Source organism: Pectinophora gossypiella, chromosome 26, assembly GCF_024362695.1.
Source record: "Pectinophora gossypiella chromosome 26, ilPecGoss1.1, whole genome shotgun sequence".
Classification (NCBI taxonomy): Eukaryota; Metazoa; Arthropoda; class Insecta; order Lepidoptera; family Gelechiidae; genus Pectinophora; species Pectinophora gossypiella.
Window position 1 is genome coordinate 6,691,537 of NC_065429.1, and position 20,094 is coordinate 6,711,630.

Sequence of the window (20,094 nt, forward strand, 5' to 3'; positions counted from 1 at the left end):
TTTTTTTCTATTATAATATATAGCTTTTTCAAAGTCAAAAGATTTATTGCTATTTTTTTTTTAGATTTTTCAATCAATCAATCAATTTTACTTTATTGCACAACAACAAAACAAAGGACATAAACATACGAATAAAACATAAGCACAATAGGCGGCCTTATTGCTAAACAGATCCTTATTGATTTTTTTTCGAGGAAATAAAATATTTTAAGAAGTATAAATTAATCAATTGCAATTTTTAAAATACTTAAATCCAAAAATGTCAAGTAGCCAATTCCGTGTTTAAAAGTCTGAGTAATGAAAACAATGGTTTAATAACAACAGTTTATTGTAAGCAGGTAAGGTACAACAAAGTAATTAGGAGTGGTAGGACAAATGTAAGGGTCGCTCGTTGGGCGGGGGCGGAGGCACGCTGCGGGGCGAACAGGGCCACGTCGTGGTAGTTGGAGCTCCAGCCAATGAGGGGCTCGTCCCGGTTCTGCACGCGAAGCCACAGCTCCAGGGGTCTGAAATACCTGGTGACAGGAGAAATTAATCAGAGGAATCCTGGAAGTAGCGCCGGTTAGGGAGAACGATCATACAGGATAGCATATAGTGTAGGATGAAAGGCACATCTATCATCATTAATTTAAGAGCCACGCTTTTGTCGGTGTAGCATTCTCCATGTTAGGTACTTTTTTAGGGGAAAATACGGCAATGGTTTCCCTCTTTGAGGAGCTCGGTGGCGCAGCGGTAAACGCGCTCGGTCTGCGATTGTTGAAGTTGAGCAACTTTCACAATAGGATGGGTGACCACAAAAAAAAAGTTTTCATCTCGAGCTCATCCGTGCTTCGGAAGGCACGTTAAGCCGTTGGTCCCGGCTGCATTAGCAGTCGTTAATAACCATCAATCCGCACTGGGCCCGCGTGATGGTTTAAGGCCCGATCTCCCTATCCATCTATAGGGAAGGCCCGTGCCCCGTTAATGGGCTGGTGATGATGGTTTCCCTCTTGCCTTCCGCCCCGCAGTACTCTGTCTGACGCGAGTGGGATAGCGCCCAGTTTAGTCTACTTTGAAGCCGCACTTGGACTCCTGTCCTCCGCCTCTGAATAGTACTGACAGTTACTGCTGCCCTCTGTCAGGTTCCAGGTTACAGTCACTGTGACTTGCCCCTTCCGTCCTGCATTGCCGTACTGATGGCACTCATCTCCGATGCAACCGTTGAGATCTTCACCCGTATCTGTGTTTGCTCACCGAATGTGGGTTTCCTCACGATGTATTCCTTCACCGCTGAGCACATGATAATCATTTACGATCCAAACATGAATTCAAAAACAAATTCGACAATCATTGGTTTAGGTCTGTGCTGGATTCGAACTTGCTTGTATACCTATTGAATGTATCGTGTGAAAAAAAGTCATAATCTCCATACTTGACAAGGGATTCTGGTGATATCCTGTTGGTCTTCCCTTTGGTCATGGCTCTGATGATCTCCGCAGCTGATTTCGACGAACCCGGCTGCATTATTTCACTGAAAGATAAAATTTTAACATAATATAACGTCATCTCATATTGAAAACCACGCCTTTTTGATAAATCACATTCTGTAGCTTCTGCGGCTTAATCTTAATCTGAAAACAATATTGCTTTTTGACATTTGTTGGCATTGCGCACTTATTTTTATATGCGCAAATGTCAGATTGCAATATTGCATTTTAGTCCGTCTGTATTTGGAGCTCTAATCTCAGTCCAAGATAAGAATATAAATGTAAGATATCTCTTTCCTTGTTTCTTCTCTCTCTGTCTCCGTCTCACCTCAACAACCTTCCAGCATCTCTGCTCCGGTAGATGTCGCACTCGTGCAGATGTCCAACATGCCCGGAGGCCTGGCACAGCTGCTCGAAGATCTGGAACTCCAGCACTGTGGCGAGGAAATATTTGATGTACTCCTGAAAGATAAGATTTTGATTATATCTGTCATTTTCTTATCCGCCGAAAAGGAAAGGGACGGGTAATCGACAAGTATAAAATTTATGGAACACACGTCAATTTTAAGTACAATCTAAAACTACCGTTTAAAAAATCTACATTGGCCATTCGATTTAAGTTTGTAATGTTACTAACAAATATGGATGTTTTTTATAAGTCCGAAATAAACTTTTATTATTTTTATTATTTATTAATAACAGTAACCCGACAGAATTATGTTGACAGCACACGTCAAACGGCTTACATAACAGCGAGATACCTTTTTATTCGCCCGGGTTACTCATTCTTCATAAAATTAAGAGCTGTCAATCATCCGTCCCTTTCCACTTCGGCGGGTAAGAAAATGACAGGTATAACTTAAAGTAAAATTAGGAGGTGTCTACAGGAATAATATTTTTTTTTTATCTTTGCAACTTACTTGATCAGAAATCACGTGGTACTTGGAGCCGGGATCGAAGTCGGCTTCAGTTCTGGGCATTGGCGGAATTACTCCCTGGAAAAAACTTAGTGTCAAACCTCTTTCTTTATATGCACCTTGCGTGTAAGTAGTAGTAGTGAGTTAGCTGAGCTGTAGGCCATCTTTAGAGCTCCCCAAGTGCTCCCGGCAGCCCTCGGCGGAGGGGGAGGCGCTTGACGCGCTCCCATGGGCGCTGGGCCCCAAAGGGCATCCGCGGGTGGGGAAGCGGTTGTGTGCAATTGCGTTCCCGTATCCCCGCCACACGGCGACAAGGAGGAACACCGTTGGGTTTTAGTGGGTATACCGGGTGGCGACACCCGTGGAGTCCCACATAACCACGTCGCCCCCCCGGGCGGTGTGGTATGCGTAACGCATTTCCTAACGTAAAAAAAAAGCTGTAGGCCATCTACGGGGTCCACAGGTGGCGGATAGTGGAACGGCCATCAGATATGCTGGTTAGCTGCGAATATAAAAATAAGCAGTCCCCGACCAAACAGCGACAGGATTAACAGAACGTAGTGGGTAGCTCACTGGGACGGGCTAACCTATAAAATGCTACTTAGGTTCCATGACGATCTTGTGACGTAGCGAGTAGGCGCCGCTACTTCAAAAGCGCACCCCTGATGCCGGGCAGCAGCGGTATCAGTACTGGTTGGAGTCCGAGGAAATGGATTCTGGTAGGGCTCTAGCTAGAACATCACCGATTGAGAAATTGGTCGGTGTACTGCGGAACGGAAGGCGATTGGGGCAACCACCGTTCTACACGCCCTATCTATGGAGTAATGGTGATTACTCCACCGACAAGAGCGCAGCTCTTAAATGAAGAGATAGAGTGAGAAACAGTGTGATAAGACAGAGATGTGGTGTAAAAGACGATATAGTGACTAAGATTGAGAAGGGAATGTTAGATTGTTTTAAGTTTACGCGGTTATTACCATAATTGAAGCACATAATAACGGGTTCTTACCGCGTTTAAATGGGGATATATCAGTCATCCCGTGATCATGGCACTTGCAACAGTGTCGAAATATCGGGAGTCTCATATCCCCATTTAAACGCGGTAAGAACCCGTTATTATGTGCTTCAATTAGGGAATGTTAGGTTGGTTTGAACACGTAGAGCGGATGAAGGATAATAAAATTGCAAAAGCGGTATATAAAGCGAAAGTTGATGGTAGGGCTGGCAGAGGAAGACCGAGAAGGACTTACATTGACCAAATTGGAGATGTCCTTAGAAAAGGTTTAATACGATCTAGTCTGGACCGGCGTGCGTGTATGAAGCGATTGATGAATGTGGAGGAAGCAAGAGAAGTGTGTCAGGATCGAAGCGAATGGAATTCTATAGTCTCTGATTACGCCGGTGGGAAATAGGCGTGAGTTTATGTATGTGTGTTATATTTCTCGTACGTTACGGAAATTTCGAGATCTCGTGGGATTGATTGGGATTGCATTCCCTAGTTCTGTGTCTACCTGATATCTCAACTTCATCTGCCACCATCTGTTGTTCATATTCTGTACTCCTTCCTCGAAGACTGACCACCTCCACTAAAAAAACAAAAATGGCATTAGAACAGCGGTTCCTAAATAGGGTAGTCAGAGGTACAATAAGGTGCAAAAGTCCAATCAGTTTCTTCCAAAGTAATAAATTAACTGGTTGCACTTAAGACCTCCTGGTTACGTGTCGTTTCTGTTATAGACCAAAAACATCTACAAAAACATATTATTACTAAATGTGGCGGGAAGCCGCTGGATGCGGGCAGCTCAGGACCGATCGTCGTGGAGATCCTTGGGGGAGGCCTATGCCCAGCAGAGGGCGTCGTACGGCTAATGATGACTAAATAAAGACACATCTAAAACTAACGAAAAACATTTTCTTTTTTCTATTTAACTTATTTATGAATTTTAATCAAGAAAAACGTAATAATCAGTCCGACATTTTGTCACATTTTTCTGTGACGTCATAGTGTGCTTTTTCATACAAATTCCATAGTAATTTCGTGTTTTGACGTTTAGTATAAAGTGACTGATTTGACTAGTTGGAAACTAGCCTAATGTCATGTCATGCCATGTTATGTTATGCCATGTTATGCTATGCCATGTTATGCTATGTTATGTAAGGCATACGAAGTATACAAAAATACTACCTGGTCCACCATGAAAGCAAAGGGCAGGTAAGCTATCTTCTCCAAAGCCATGGTCATGAGAAAGTTCATGCTCACTTCGTAAGGGTCGTAGGTCCTGCAACCGATGATAAATTATAAAACTTCATAGATTTTTGGTGAGCGCGCAGCACGTAACTTCGTCAACCCTATTCGTCCCCCTGAGGGATAATTTCGGCGATAAAAACTATCCCATGTTCTGCCCTGAGTCTAAAACTAAAACTCAATAATAATAATAAGTGAACAGATGAACAAGTGAACAGATGAATAAGTGAACAAGTGAACAGATGAAAAGGGGAACAAGGTGTAGAAGTGAACAGGTGAATAAGTGAACAGGTGAACAAGTGAACAGGTGAATAAGTGAACAAGTGAACAGGTGAAAAAGTGAATAAGTGAACGGTATTATAAGTAAACAAGTGAAGTGTTTTATTATGTTGGCAGTATGATATGCTCGACTCCAGTGAGTAAAGTCCTCAAGTCAAGGACTTAAATGTCAATTTACCAAAATGCACAGCTGAGGCCGAGTCAAGTATACATTTTATAACGCGTGCAAGGCTGCGTTTCCTTTGACGCGGAGCTGTGCAGAGAGGAGCGGAGATGTGCGGATTTGACCAATCACAGCGTTCGAGAGAGCAAAAAACGAAGACGCTCTGTCACTCTCTCCCCCACGGTGATTGGTCGATTCCTGCACATCTCCGCTTCTCTCCGCACAGCTCCGCGTCAATGAAAACGCAGCCTAAAACTGTAATTAAGCGTCTGACGACTTACTTGTTCTGGTAAAGACCAACTCTTTGCAGGTGAGGCAGGTTGTAAACGGAGAGAGTTGCTGCGTTGGCCACAGCTTCGTGGAAAGCTGGAATAGGAAAAATAAATTTTGCCTAATCCTCTATCACATGTAAAAAAAAACAGTAACTTTGGAGCCATGCCAGGGGCCTTTGGCGGCTCAATAATATCCTGACACTAGAATTGATGAGGTTGGTAATACACCTCACAACCCACACGATAAAAAGTAACTTCAGAGTTAAAGAGGGGATGTTTTTAATCTCACCATAAGAATTCCTTTTTAATTTTGGCATAGAATAAGGAATAATACCTTTTGGTTCGGAAGCCTAAAAAGGGCTTGGTTCAACAGACAGACAAGTAAACTAGCATGGAATAAAACTTCCAATATTATCGACACCTTTCTACGATTTGATTGCCAATGTTTTGCCATATCATGAAGTAATCATGCATTTAGTTGCTCATGTCGTTAAACGTTTTGTGTTCATTGATCTGGCCAAACTACATCATGATGAGGCCAACGAGTGACATTCTATTTCATGAAACGATCGAGCACATTATTAAATGATCAATATTCTAAGATCTGGCAACGACATTGTATATTAGTACTCGTGACCGTACTGTCCCGAAGCAGGGTTTCATTACTAACCTCATCAACCCTGGTGTCAAGGTTATTGAGCCGTCAAACGCCGTTCAAGGAGGAAGATGATGAAGAAGTTTTTTTTTTACCAGGGCTTGCGCCATCCCTGAAGAGCTGTGGCTGCTCGGCGTACTGCAGGTAATATTGTATGTGCGCCATCTCGTGGTGAGTGGAGATTAGGTCCTGCATCGTCACTTCAGTGCATTGTTTTATTCTGCAGAAAAATAATGAGGTGAACTACATATCAAAAAAAATAAAATAAGAAAAAGACGACATCTATATTCTATTTGGTGAACGTAGCCTGGAAAATCCCTCACTGGTTCCTAAAATATACGCTAGATGGCGCTTGTCCGGGACAGCATTATCTTTATGTAAAGTCGGTGTCATCTAATAGTGAAAACCAACTGTCGAGCCAACTGTGTTAGTGAAAACTGCACGATACAAGAAAAAATAATGACTCATAGGTGCAAGTCCAAATTGACGCTTCCCGTTTGAGATGCCAGTCGAAGTACCATAGGATCACAGTTACTTTTTTAAACAGAAAGCTCGGTCTACTGACACTTTACAGTGGTACTGGTGCTAATTCCTGTAAATACCATCTAATTTTATTTTAAGTTATATCTGTCATTTTCTTATCCGCCGAAAAAGAAAGGGACGGGTAATCGACAAGCATAAAATTTATGGAACACGTCAATTTTAAGCACAAATCTAAACCAACCGTCTAAAAATTTTACATCCGTCAATAACCCGACACAGTTAAGTAGACAGCACGTCAAACGGATTGCATACCAGCGACGTACCTTTTGATTCGCCCGGGTTATTCATTCATTCACTCATTCTTCCTAAAATTAAGAGCTGTGAATCATCCGTCCCTTTCCTTTTCGACGGATATGAAAATGACGGATATAACTTAAAATAAAATTAGGCGGTGTCTGTAGGAATCGGGGCCATTAACAAACTAATCTCAGCTTTGAGACTGCTCTCAAGATTATGTCAATGTGACAGTTCTTATATAAAAACAGGGACTTGAGTATAGATTTACGTAAATCTGTACTGTCTATTCTATAATGAAGTTTAAAACACAGTTCTTTTCTTGTTGTAAGCGAGTTTTCAACAGTTTAAAAAGATTTGTTTGAAGTTTAAAACGTTTTAAATCGGTTGTTTTACATCTATAGACTTGAGCATGGTCTTGAGGGCAGCTTCAGCTGAGATTAGTTTATTAATACCACCCTTAGTTGATTTTGGAATGGAGGGAACTCTGGCTACCGAAATTGAGATGTAGTTGTGAGTTTACCTATAGTCGATCCTGTTGCAGAAGTCCCAAGCGCTGGCGGTGCACTGCACGCTGCGCTGCGCAGGCCTGACCAGCATGGAGCCTCGCCAGAACTCCGGAGGAACTGGCTTCAGGCCCATCGACGTGTAGAACTCCTCAGCCATCTGGAACATTCTGGAGAAGACAACCTATTGTGAACCATACAATAAGGAATAATACTATGTATAGACCTCAACGATGAGATGGGAGCCATCGATACGGCAATGCAGGACGGAAGGGGCGCGTCACAGGGACTGTAACCTGGAACCTGAGAGAGGGCAGCAGTAACTGTCAGTAATATTTAGAGGCGGAGGACAGGAGTCCTGGTAAGGCTTTGTAATAGACTACTCTGGGCGCCATCCCACTGGCGTCAGACAGAGTATTGCGGGGCGGAAGGCAAAAGGGAAACCACTGCCCTATTTTTCCCTAAAAAAGTAGCATGAAGAATGCTACACTGACAAGAGCGTGGCTGCTAAATTAGTGATAATGATGATAGAACGGCAACTCTCCGCTCCCCACCAGCGGCTGAGCTAGGTTTACCTCACCACCCTCGATCTTACTTTAGTCTTTAATCGTATGGCGTCAGGCGTCACACCAGAAAGGCGTGTACGGTGACGTCAATGTGTAGTGTCTATGTCAAACGAGGTGTTTTGTATGAAGTGTCTGGGGTGCGCTTCTAGTTGGAGAGTATTGGCAGTCGCTTTTTTAAAAGACTGGACCATCTGGACCTGTCAAATCTTCAGGTTAGGTATGGGGATCCTGTGAAAAGCGGGATGGCGAAGGTGGTCATCAAAGTAAGTGGTCATCATAGGAGGTCAATGCCTACCTGAGAGGTGTGAACCCCTGTCGCAGCATCTCGCTGGTAACGTCCACATTCGGAGACTGAGGGAATGGCATCACCAGGTCCATGATCGACTTCCAGTTCTGCGCCCACATGTTACCTGGAACAAGTATATAATTTAGTAATAAGGCCTTCAAAAGGTATTAGCTTTTGCCACCGATAGTGCTTTTTATGTGCAATAAAGTTAAAGTGCTATGTCAGTCTATGTCAGTCATGTCAGTCTGTCAGTCTGTCAGTCTACGTCAGTCTACGTCAGTCTATGTCAGTCTATGTCATTCTATGTCAGTCTATGTCAGTCTATGTCATTCTATGTCAGTCTATGTCAGTCTATGTCAGTCTATGTCAGTCTATGTCAGTCTATGTCAGTCTATGTCAGTCTATGTCAGTCTATGTCAGTCTATGTCAGTCTATGTCAGTCTATGTCAGTCTATGTCAGTCTATGTCAGTCTATGTCAGTCTATGTCAGTCTATGTCAGTCTATGTCAGTCTATGTCAGTCTATGTCAGTCTATGTCAGTCTATGTCAGTCTATGTCAGTCTATGTCAGTCTATGTCAGTCTATGTCAGTCTATGTCAGTCTATGTCGGTCTATGTCGGTCTAAGTCGGTCTATGTCGGTCTATGTCGGTCTATGTCAGACTATGCCAGTCTATGTCTATCAAACTCACCCAACAAATGCGCGGGTATGGGTCCGTCAGACCGCACGGTGGTCTCGCCGTATCTCTGGAGCAGGCGCCTGCGCACATATGTAAATAGCTGCTTGTACAGCGGCGCTATTTGGTTGTAGATCTCTTCGACTGAGGCCCTGAACGATTGGTCCTCGTATGCCGCTCGCATTTGGTCGCCTGCGTCGGTGTAACCTGGCAAAAATTGGAATTTTTTGTGGTAATTACCAGGTAAACGCTTTTTTTATTTATTTAATTATTTAATTTTTTGAAAAATCACATTCACGTCATCGCTGACGCTAACAGCTGACATATTTGCAATTTTTGGCGAAACTGATTTGCTTACACCTTTTACAATCGTCAATAACTTACAAGTTGTTTTGTATAATAAACTTTACTGTTTTAGCAAAGTTACAGCAAAATTACAGTTACATCGGTTAGAAAAGTCAGCCATGATTATGAAGATCGTATGAATCGTCAATTTTTATATAACGAACGTCTCATCCGCCTAAAACTACTGCAGCTTCTCACAACCTGTATAGCCGGGGAAAAGAAGCTGCAAGAAAAACCTCGGGACAGGGCCCTAAAAAAATGAAGAAAAAAAAAATGTTTATTTTCTTTAAAAGGTTTCATAATATTTGACAGGATACCGATGTCTCCCTTTAAGCAATAATACCTTGTGTTGGGAGGCACCGATCTTCCATGAAGACTAGTTTTAAATGTAATAAAAAGTAAAGAGAGAAATTAAAACTAAGAATTAACAAAAGCAGCGCAATAACAATACTGTAGTGCATTATTGGTTAAACTGTGAGCAATGAACTGTATGTGTGTGTGCGTGTGTGTGCCTTAGACGTTCTTTTAAAAAAAGTAAACATAAAATATTGTTATACAATTGAGTAATTTAGCTGCCTACAGTTCTCAGATAATCTCAGAAAATTCAAGAGCGTGGCTCTTAAATTAGTGATGAAAGTGTAACTGTTACTTAGTGAATAAAGATATTTTTGAATTTGAAAAAGCCACCAGGCTGTTGAAGCGCCATCATGGTTTTGAGGAACTTAGCCTGGAAAGTTCCTCATTGTACTTACCTGTGCTGACAGCAGCCTGGTTCGCCAGCTGAACGTATCTCATGAACCGATTCTTCAGTTTCGGCCCAGTTTGGTCCCTAAAGCTCTTCCATACATACAACAACTCGCTCTCAATTCTCGAATGGGCGAGAATTCTGGAAATATGAAGAAATTACAAAATTCAAAATTTAAAAATATTTATTTTTCAAAATTGGCTTACAAAGTTAGCGCTTTTTGAACGTCAAAAAAATTAAATTACGTATTATGTAACTAGCTGTAAAACTACTACCACATCGGAATCTGTAACGCTGAGGGAAAGACGTGGCCAGAAAACCTCCCAGCACAGGGCCCTAGTCCTACTGTTACATGTTTTCCTTTCATGTTTCATGTTTTACAACTTTCTTCATTATACGCATCATTGGGGACACAGATCCAGAACCAACTAAGCTTGGCTTGAAAATTTGCTAAACTTGTAGTTAACAGCCTCCGTGGTCTAGTGATTAGAGTGTTAGGCTCACGATCTGGAGGTCCGCGTTCGTTTCCCGATGGGGACATTGTCGAAATCACTTTGTGAGACTGTCATTTGTTTGGTAATTTGGATGATGTTTGGATATTGCAGGCAAGAATCACCTGATTGTCCGAAAAAGTAAGATGACTCCGTGCTTCGGAAAAATACCTCCACCAACGCGCAGTGCAGTAGCCCCTCCGGTTGATGGAGCAGTTTTCTTATCGTGTGGGTTGTGAGGTGGAATACCAACCTCATCAATCCTGGTGTCAGGGTTATTACTGAGCCGCCAAGGCCTCTGAGATGGCTCATGTAACGACTAAATACTTACATCTTAAGTTGTAACCGGGATCAAAGGCTTAACGTGCCTTCCGAAGCACGGATCATCTTACTTTCGGACAATCAGGTATCAGCTTTTAATGTCCTAACCAGACTAGGGATCACAAAGTGATTTTTCTTTTTTTGTCTCCACCGGGATGCGAACCCGGAGCCTCCGGATCGTGAGCCCAACGCTCAACCACTGGACCACGGAGGCCGTGGCCGATGCAGCAGTGGCACGTATATAGGCTGTTCAAGTTCAGAATTTACCTGCTAATTTCCGGGTCCAATTGCATATCGCAATAATTCGGATACTCCTGGTTATCCTGGTAAGGTTGGTAGTGCTGATACGGCTGGTTGGACAGTTGGTAGCTCTGGAAATTCTGCGGTTGGTATTCCGTGTACATTCGCGGAATGTGAGGGTCGTACGGCTTCTGGCCGTAAGGACAGATCTTGGCCGAGTTGTAGACCTCTTTCATTTCTGAGATCAACTGTTGGAGCTGGAATTAAACGGGTTTGAATGAATAATCATACTTTGGCAAAACCTTTCATAGCACTCTTTTTTCAGTCCCGAAGACCCGGGATTTTTTTTTTTTAATTAAGATGGGTTTGCTCTTGACTTCGTTCTTCCACAAGAAGAAGAGATCGACGTAAATAAATAAATTTAATTTTATTTGAAATTTTTAAAGATTTTTATACAGGGTGTTAGTGACATCGTAACGAAAACTTTGAGGAATGATTAAGGCCATTCTGAGTTGATATAAAATCTTACAACCAAATATTCGTAATAAACATTACAGTCAAAACAGAAATACACATTATATAAAACAGACAATAACAATCTATTTAGTCAAATAAGCCCCCGCGGGTGATATAAAATGGAATTTTCCGCCGCAAAAGTATTGAACGGAAAATAATTAAAAAAAAAACACTAACATTTTCCGCCTGAGCATTCGTTACGATGTCACTAACACCGAAATCGTAACATTGGGTGTATGAAACAAGTAATTTCTAAATAATTTGTACGCCTATGTATGTCTATCTATATATTATACGTTGAATATCTCTCTCGTTACGAAGAAATCTCTTTGTTTAGAGATAAGGTTAAGTACCTATCTGTTTTCTTTGTATGCTACTAAAAAGTGAATATTTTCTCAATCCCGAAACGGATCCCGGTATTGTCAATGTCAAATCCCGAAATCCCGGGAATCAGAAAAGAGTCTCGGGATTGAAATCTCTACTCGGAACCCTTGGACTCGTATTTGACCGGCTTCTTTTAGGTTTCATACCTCAGAGAACTTCTCATCAGGCAACGCGGCTCGACTGCCCTGGACAATCCTCATCAGCTGTCTCCGGCCCTGGGCTTCAGGCAGCCTGGAAGCATCGTAGGCAGCTGCCTTCCTCCACGAGAGTCTCTCGAACTTGGAGCTGAGTGCCAGCTCCTCCATCATCCGGCGTCGATTGTATTCTGTGATGTTGGTCACAAATTTCCACTGCGACATCGTTACTCTGTGGAAACAGGATAATATCAAACGTGTTTTGCAATGCTGAGAAGGGGAACGTCGTGTCCTTAGAAGTGAAAGAATTGATCTTTGCTTTGTCGCTTTAGTCGATGTAGCATTCTTCATTCTTGTCTATACAAGATTCATGGCTCTTAAATTAGTGATGACGTTTAGAACAGCCTCCGTGGTAGTAGTTATAGCTTTGGACTCACGATGTGAAGGTCCGGGTTCGATTCCCGATGGGGATATTGTCGAAATCACTTTATGCGACTGTTCTTTGTTTGGTAAGGACATTGCAGGCTTGAATCACCTGATTGTCCGATAAAGTAAGATGATTCCGTGCTTCGGAAGGCACGCTAAGCCGTTGGTCCCGGGCTACTAGCCCAAACACCTCCACCGACCCACAACCTCCTAGTTAACCTATTGCTTTAAAACTTTGCTTCGATCGGCGAGGGTGTGCTGCCGTCAAAGGATGTTTTCGTGGCACCGAACAGAGCATAGTACCCCGCTAACCACAAGTTGGTAGTGTGACTAGGGATCGACGATCCAATGGTGTTATGTCAGAAGTTGTATATATGCGTCGCGCTGTGTAAACTTCGATAGCGTGTTTCAGGACTGTATTATTGAATGGTGGCGCCATCTGTTGCATTTGGGCGGAACTATTTGGGTCCGCCGCAGTCTTTGCTTATCCCGATGGGAAATTGGCGTGAGTTTATGAATGTATGTATGGTATGTGAGTATTTTCGTTACCTGTAACACATCCCTGACGCTTCTCTGTCATATTCACGTAGAAATTGCGTCGCCTCAGCTGAATTAGTGTTAACACCCTGCAACAAAAAAATAGCAAACATTTTATGGACTACATTTATTGACATAATTTTTTTTATATAATTTTTTTTTTAGACTAATGTAAGACCGAGGGGCTGAGATAAACGTAGCTCAAACAGCTCCCAAGGTGTGGCAATGAGGAGCGAGTCGCTGTCTATAAAAATAACTCATAACATCTTAAAAAAATATACGAAAACGACATACATAAACATAACATAAACAGCCTATATACGTCCCACTGCTGGGCATAGGCCTCCCCTCAATCAACCGGAGGGGGTATGAAGCATACTCCACCACGCTGCTCCACTGCGGATTGGTGGAGGTGTTTTTACGGCTAATATCCGGGACCAACGGCTTTGTGAGACTGTCCTTTGTTTGGTAAGGACTTTTCAGGCTTGAATCACCTGATTGTCCGAAAAAGTAAGATGATTCCGTGCTTTGGAGGGCACGTTAAGCCGTTGGTTCCGAAGACGACATAATTATTCCTTATTCTATGACTACAGTAATACCTACAGGGGGTGAGGTCGGCGCCCTATACAAAAAAATGCTGCGGATATGGTGCGGTGTCGAGAGTTACCGTTTTATGCGTATCATTCTTTATTCTATGCCACAGGTATAATTAGCTAATTCATTTTCGTCACCCCGAAGCATAGACCATGAAGATCGCATCTTATAAGAGCGTCACAAATCGCAGGAAATCCTTACGAAAATTAAGTGAATTATAACAATTTAGAATAATCATGTCATTGTGTTATGACCTTCGTTGTAAGCTTGACATCTAAGAATACCTAAGTGTAGAGAGGTACATTGAGGTCAAAGTGGAGCATAATCATAGGCTCACGACTATATCCCAATTGGGGTAGTCAGAGGTAAATTCATCGCAAGATGAATTAAGTATCCACACCTCACCGAGCTTTCCGGGGGGTTAAAAAAGCCACATCAAAGCAACTCATCTAAAAAAGCAATATTGCTTATATTCAATTCATCTAAAATAATAAATATTATTTTATTATTATTATTATATTTATTATTTTAGATGAATTGATTCGATGTGGCCTTTTAACCCCCCTGTATAGGTACTAAATCAAATCAAATCAAAACAAATCAATTAAGAACACATAAAATACAAGAAGGTGGTAAAATAATTTAAGTACATAACATTCGGCCTGCATGCAGGCGTACAAATATTAAAGAAATGGTAAGTACATTGAAGAGAAGATTATTGAAAATTATACTTTATTTCAAGATTTAATTATTTTTATTATTTTTTCTTTTTATTAACGAAATAATAAAGTATTTTGTATTATTATAACAACATATATTAAAATTATTTTTACTATTTATTAATATAGTCAAAATAATACATATACATAGTGAAAATAATAATATATTATACAGAGATATTATTATTAAGGAGGCATAAGTATAGATTACTGTGCCGGACGATGCCAATACAGATCTCAAATAGTTTTATATAGCTTAGTTTTTAATCAATTTACCGTTTTATAGTTATAAGTATTGTTTTAACCATTATTACACAGCAATAATAATAACTAATTCATTCTGACTAACATAGATATAAGACTTTAGTTACTAACAATTGCTATGGGAAAACACCCGAAATAAATGTTTTTTTTTAATAATAATAATGTTTGAGTTTTGTTGTAATAAAAATACACACACCTCATTCGCGGCGCCGCCTTGCCTTAATGCGCGCAAGGCCCACTAGTTGCGAACCGAAAATTCGTATTTTTGTTTTTTTTTTATACCTATGCATAGGGCAAGACGGCGCCACTACAGGCACATCCTGACAACAGGGGGATTACTCAACCTCGCAACTTGAGGCTCTCTCTAACTTTTAGGAAGGTCATTATAGGACCTTCTACATAGTACAGAGCTTAGGGACAGTCACTACTCAACAGAAATTATAGTAAATAGTCGTTTTTATTTGAACCAGCAATCCCATAGAACAGTTTGTGCGGTCTACAGTCCCGCACAATTACGATACATTTTAGTTTTCTCATTATATTGTTTCGATTACATGGTAGACGGATATTGGACAATGGCCATTATAATCCGTTTTACTTTCGCTACCTACTGTAATGCTGTGTCGTAGGTCAAAATCTTGGTATTGTCTGTTACTTACATAATTTGTCGGTTCGTGCTCCACGTAGGCGCCTATTTCAAATTATAATAATAAGAATAACACATCATCATTATCAGCCGTACGACGCCCACTGCTGGGCATAGACTCCCCCAAGGATCTCCACGACGATCGGTCCTGCGCTGCCCGCATCCAGCGGCTTCCCGCGACCTTCACCAGATCGTCGGTCCACCTTGTAGCGGGCCTACCCACTGAGCGTCGTCCGACACGTGGTCGCCATTCTAGAACCTTTCCGCCCCAGGATCAGTTCATCTTGCGATGGATATATCGTGACCTTATGTTTTTATTTTTTTTTATTTTGACGTGACTTATTGTAGATTTGCCGCAGATGGCATTAACTATTTGGCCGGACAAATGGGGACCGCTGAAGGCTCTCACCCGGTACAACGTTTAAGACAACAGGCCTGAGGGTGCCCAGTTGGGCTCAAACCTCGGTTCAGGGCGTCGTCTGAAAGGAAAAATATTTGAAAGAATTAATCGACCCTAGTGGGTCGATAGCGATCTGATTGAGGGAAGCCGTCGACTACGCTGGCGGGGTCGGTATCGGGGTCCTGAAGTGTTTGGTGTCGCGAGCTGATTGGCTGCCTCTATGATTAGAGTAATCGGGTCGTCGGGATCGTATATTACATCCTTCGGACTTTTCAGTAAGTACAGTCCCTATCCCTAAGCGGGATTTGGGTGGTGCGGAGCAGAATCGAAAAAACGTTTTGAAGCTAATTTGAGCCATTGGGTAATGGTTGGCAGACCATAGGTCATATGTTATGTGTGTAGTTACTGTTAATTCATGTTTGCCTTCCAAAAACCTTCTAACTGTCACGACCTGTTTGTCATCTTTGTCTTGGTTCCACACGGTTCCTGCGGTAAACGACACATGATACACAACCTGCGCACGCGCCGTGACTTGTCACTAAATTGCGCGTTTTTACATTCACGAAACTGGGTTGAGGCGTTAGTTTTTGGTAATTACCTACGTACATACTTATTATTATGATTTATTGTATTTCCAGTACTTCAAATGAATTTAAACTCATAAAATCGAGTCCGAGGAACATTATCTCACTTGTGTTAGAATGGAATAATCAAAATCAAATCAAAAATTATTATTTAGGACACCACAGACACGGATTAATGACATTACATCAAACGACAAATAACGCACACGTGAAATATTTTCTATACTTATAGGAACAGTCATGAGCAATATAATGTACTTATCCACTTTAGGACTCTGTCGCACTAACATATTTGACTTTTAGTGAGACTTACAGTTCAAATTGTCAAAAAAGTTAATGTGACATGGTACCAAAGTGTATACATATTAATGCTCGTGACCGAACATGGAAAACGAACACAGAAACTTATACCTAAATAAAAAAAAGAAGAGGGTGTGTTAATATACTCCTATTAGAGATATAGGTACCCAGTCTAAGAAATTACAGAGGCAATTAACCGTTTTCCCAACTAAGATATATTCATTAATTAGCTGGAAGATAAATCTGGTGAAACTGAATAAATTATAAATGCAACGTGCATATTCTGAACAATGCGTTTTTTTGCGTTAGTTACTTTATTATTCAACAATAGAATGCTCCTGTGCTGGACTGGGGGCGAAAAAAACCAAACTAGCAAGGCAGCAACATGGTTGTTAGCAGCTGAGGGTGTCGAGAGGTGTACACCGCTTTCTGCGAGGCGGTTTACCCGCCTCACCAACTCGCGACTTATGCATCTTTCACTTCCACCCTGCGAGCGTATAGCTCTAACGCCCAAGCCAGAGGTGAGAGTCCTGCGGCCCCCGCTGGGGTCCACTCCGGCCGGCCAGTGAAGGCAAGCCGGAGACGGAGGGCCTGACCGACTCTCGGGGGATCTCAGCTCCGTGGTGTCGTCACTCACCAACAGCTCGCCACAAGCTGGCCTGCGGAGACTGCACCAGGTTCGCTGATGAATTCACCAGGGGACAATGGGGTCATCACATCCCTACGCCTTTATAGTATAATATTATTATTATTATGTATATCGTGTCCATTATCTCGGGACTATGGAGTCCCGGACTTTTGGAAGGCGTGCGTGGGGCCGAAGCCAACACGTAGAGGCCCCTAATGACTATTTAATCTAAATGTGGTGTGACACCAACCGGCGATATAACGTAATTTTTATCACTGACTGACCTATAGATAGATCAAAATTCTAAACCAGTTCCAAATGATCTAGAAAATTAATATGTTTATCAGGAGGGTTAAAATGGCCACATCGAAGCAATTCCTATAAGAAAGCAATACTGCTATTTGACATTTGATTGCATTGCGCACTTACTTTTATATGCGGAAATGTCAAATTGCAATATTGCTTTCTTAGATGAATTGCTTCGATGTGGCATTTTAACCCCCCCGGAATATGTTAAAGGTATATGTTACGAAATGAATAAAAATATTTTTGAGTTTGAGTTTGTGTACCCTAAACCTGACACCAGGGTTTTTGATGAGGTCATTGATTTCACATCCCATACATGAGAAGAAGAAAACGGGTTAAGATCTTATTTAAAATTGTTGAATCAAACTAGAATTTCAAATTAAACAATCGTTTATGCCAATACCAATTAAGTTTCGCACGTATATTTTTCCAACACACAAAAACTGGCGAAGGCAACAAATCATACAGCCAATAAGTAAATCTTCTTGGAAAATGCAGCGAAAATAGCTGAATACAGTTATCATACGATCAAATTGATAATCGCTTACCATTCTGAAGTACTCTTGTGAGCATGCGAGGCGTGTGAAGAAAGCAAAAAGTGTAATCAGCTTCAGTCTTCCAGCGGCCATTTTTGAAAAATAAATCTGTCACACTTGGTCAATAAAACACAGTCTCTATTTTATTATTGATATTACTTCGCGTAAGAACCATGGCATTGTAAAAGTTAATAATTGTTTTCCGATTTGTTATTACATTTCCATTTTTAAAAATCACTTTTACTGCACTTTAATATTATTCAAATTTATCGATTTTGGCGGTAATTTTGACAGTTTAAATTTGGTATTTTTTTAAAACCACATGAAACTTTGGTAACGCTGCAAACAGCCAACGGATTTTCGGTTTTCTATTTATTATTTTTAATTTTTCACAGATTTTACTGATCATAAATTCCAGAAATATTTTAACTGATTATCGAATGTTTTTTTTAAGCTATTTATAACGAGATATAGTGTAGTTTTTTTAGAAATCTGTCTTGTGGGCTTTCTTGTCGTCGACTGGAGAATATTTCCGTTGCTTTTGTTTTCTGCATGGTTTGGTGAGCACGGGCGGTGTACACGAGGGGGACACGAGCCAAGATATCGTTGTCTTTGGACGTGTCTTCAGCTCAACTGACTTCACAATGGCGCTCCTCAAAATAGTTCTTTTCGATTAGTTCACGGCCACCGATACTTATACTTTCCTTTTCGGCGGATAAGAAAATGACAGATGTAACTTAAAATAATAATAATAATAATAAATAATAATAAAATGTTTTTATTAAAGGTAAAAACCCAATGATTACAAAGTTAGAAGGTTAAACGCAGAAAAATCTGTACAGCACCATCTATATTGTTTTTCAGGAATGTAGCCTGGAAAGTCCTCCATTGTGTATTTAAAGTAATTACCTATGGATAAATATAATAATCGTTACTCCACAATCTCATGTGCGCCTGCGCACGCCGCGTCGCGCCATCGCGTGCGTTACTGCGACATAGTATACATTGATGAAATAGTATAAACAGACTGGTCAGATGGATTGAATTGTGCCTAAAGTGATTGCCTCTGAGAGTGTTATTACAAAGACAGAACTAAAGGTGACAAAAAAGGTTTCTTTTTTCCATTTAACTTATTTATGAATTTTAATAAAGAAAAAAATAATAATAAGTGCGACATTTTGTCACGTTTTTCTATGACGTCACAGGTTCCTTTTTCATACAAATTCCATAGTAAGTTCGTGTGTTGACGTTTAGTAAAATGTAACTGATTTGATTAGTAGTGGACTTCCTGGTTCGATTCCCGATGGGGACATTGTCGAAATCACTTTGTGAGACTGTCCTTTGTTTGGTAAGGACTTTTCAGGCTTGAATCACCTGACTGTCCGAAAAAGTAAGATGATTCCGTGCTTCGGAGGGCACGTTAAACCGTTGGTCCCGGCTACTAGCCGTAAGAACACCTCCACCAACCCGCAGTGGAGCAGCGTGGTGGAGTATGCTCTATACCCCATCCGGTTGATTGAGAAGCCTGTGCCCGGCAGTGGGACGTATTAGGCAGTTTATGTTATATGACTAGTTGTAAACTAATCTATTATAGTAAGCCTTAGCTTGTCTGTTATGATATTATTTAATCTATGTCCACATTTATATAGGTAGGTCCATCTTAAAATGAGAGCGTCTTCAAGTTACGATAATATAACTAGTCATTTTAGTTGTTAATTTTACACGAAGAATTGTTTAACTTACATTTTATGTAAATTCTTACATAACATTGAATTCGTTTACCTACTTATTAAGTATGTGTTAATGGAGGAGCTAGGTGGCGCAGCGGTAAACGCGCTCGGTCTGCGATTTTTGAAGTTAAGCAACTTTTGCAAAGGCTGGTCATAGGATGGGTGACCACAAAACAAAAAGATTTCATCTCGAGCTCCTCCGTGTTTCGGAAGGCACGCTAAGCCGTTGGTCCCGGCTGCATAGCAGTCGTTAATAACCATCAATCCGCACTGGGCCCGCGTGGTGGTTTAAGGCCCGTTCTCCCTATCCATCCATAGGGAAGGCCCGTGCCCCAGCAGTGGGGACGTTAATGGGCTGATGATGATGGAGTAATGTGCCGGTCTTGCAAAGATTAGAGCGTCGGGCTTACGATGTAGAGGTCTGGGTTCCATTCCCGATAG

General features: G+C 41.3%; 2 protein-coding genes across 2 annotated transcripts in view; both read right to left on the reverse strand.

Annotated features, from left to right (window-relative positions):
• Positions 1-20,094, reverse strand: part of LOC126378404 (gastrula zinc finger protein XlCGF26.1-like) — a 92,045-nt gene that overhangs the window by 65,084 nt on the left and 6,867 nt on the right. The window lies entirely within an intron of this gene.
• Positions 326-18,280, reverse strand: LOC126378313 (angiotensin-converting enzyme-like). Its single transcript, XM_050026506.1, has 16 exons — positions 17,936-18,280; positions 12,959-13,035; positions 11,996-12,215; positions 10,977-11,206; positions 9,905-10,038; positions 8,823-9,014; positions 8,142-8,256; positions 7,298-7,450; positions 6,093-6,217; positions 5,352-5,436; positions 4,569-4,662; positions 3,895-3,969; positions 2,387-2,461; positions 1,795-1,928; positions 1,412-1,510; positions 326-515 (listed from the first exon to the last, which is right to left on the reverse strand). Exons 1-16 carry the CDS (start codon positions 18,014-18,016, stop codon positions 326-328), a joined length of 2,079 nt encoding a protein of 692 aa, XP_049882463.1. The 5' UTR covers positions 18,017-18,280.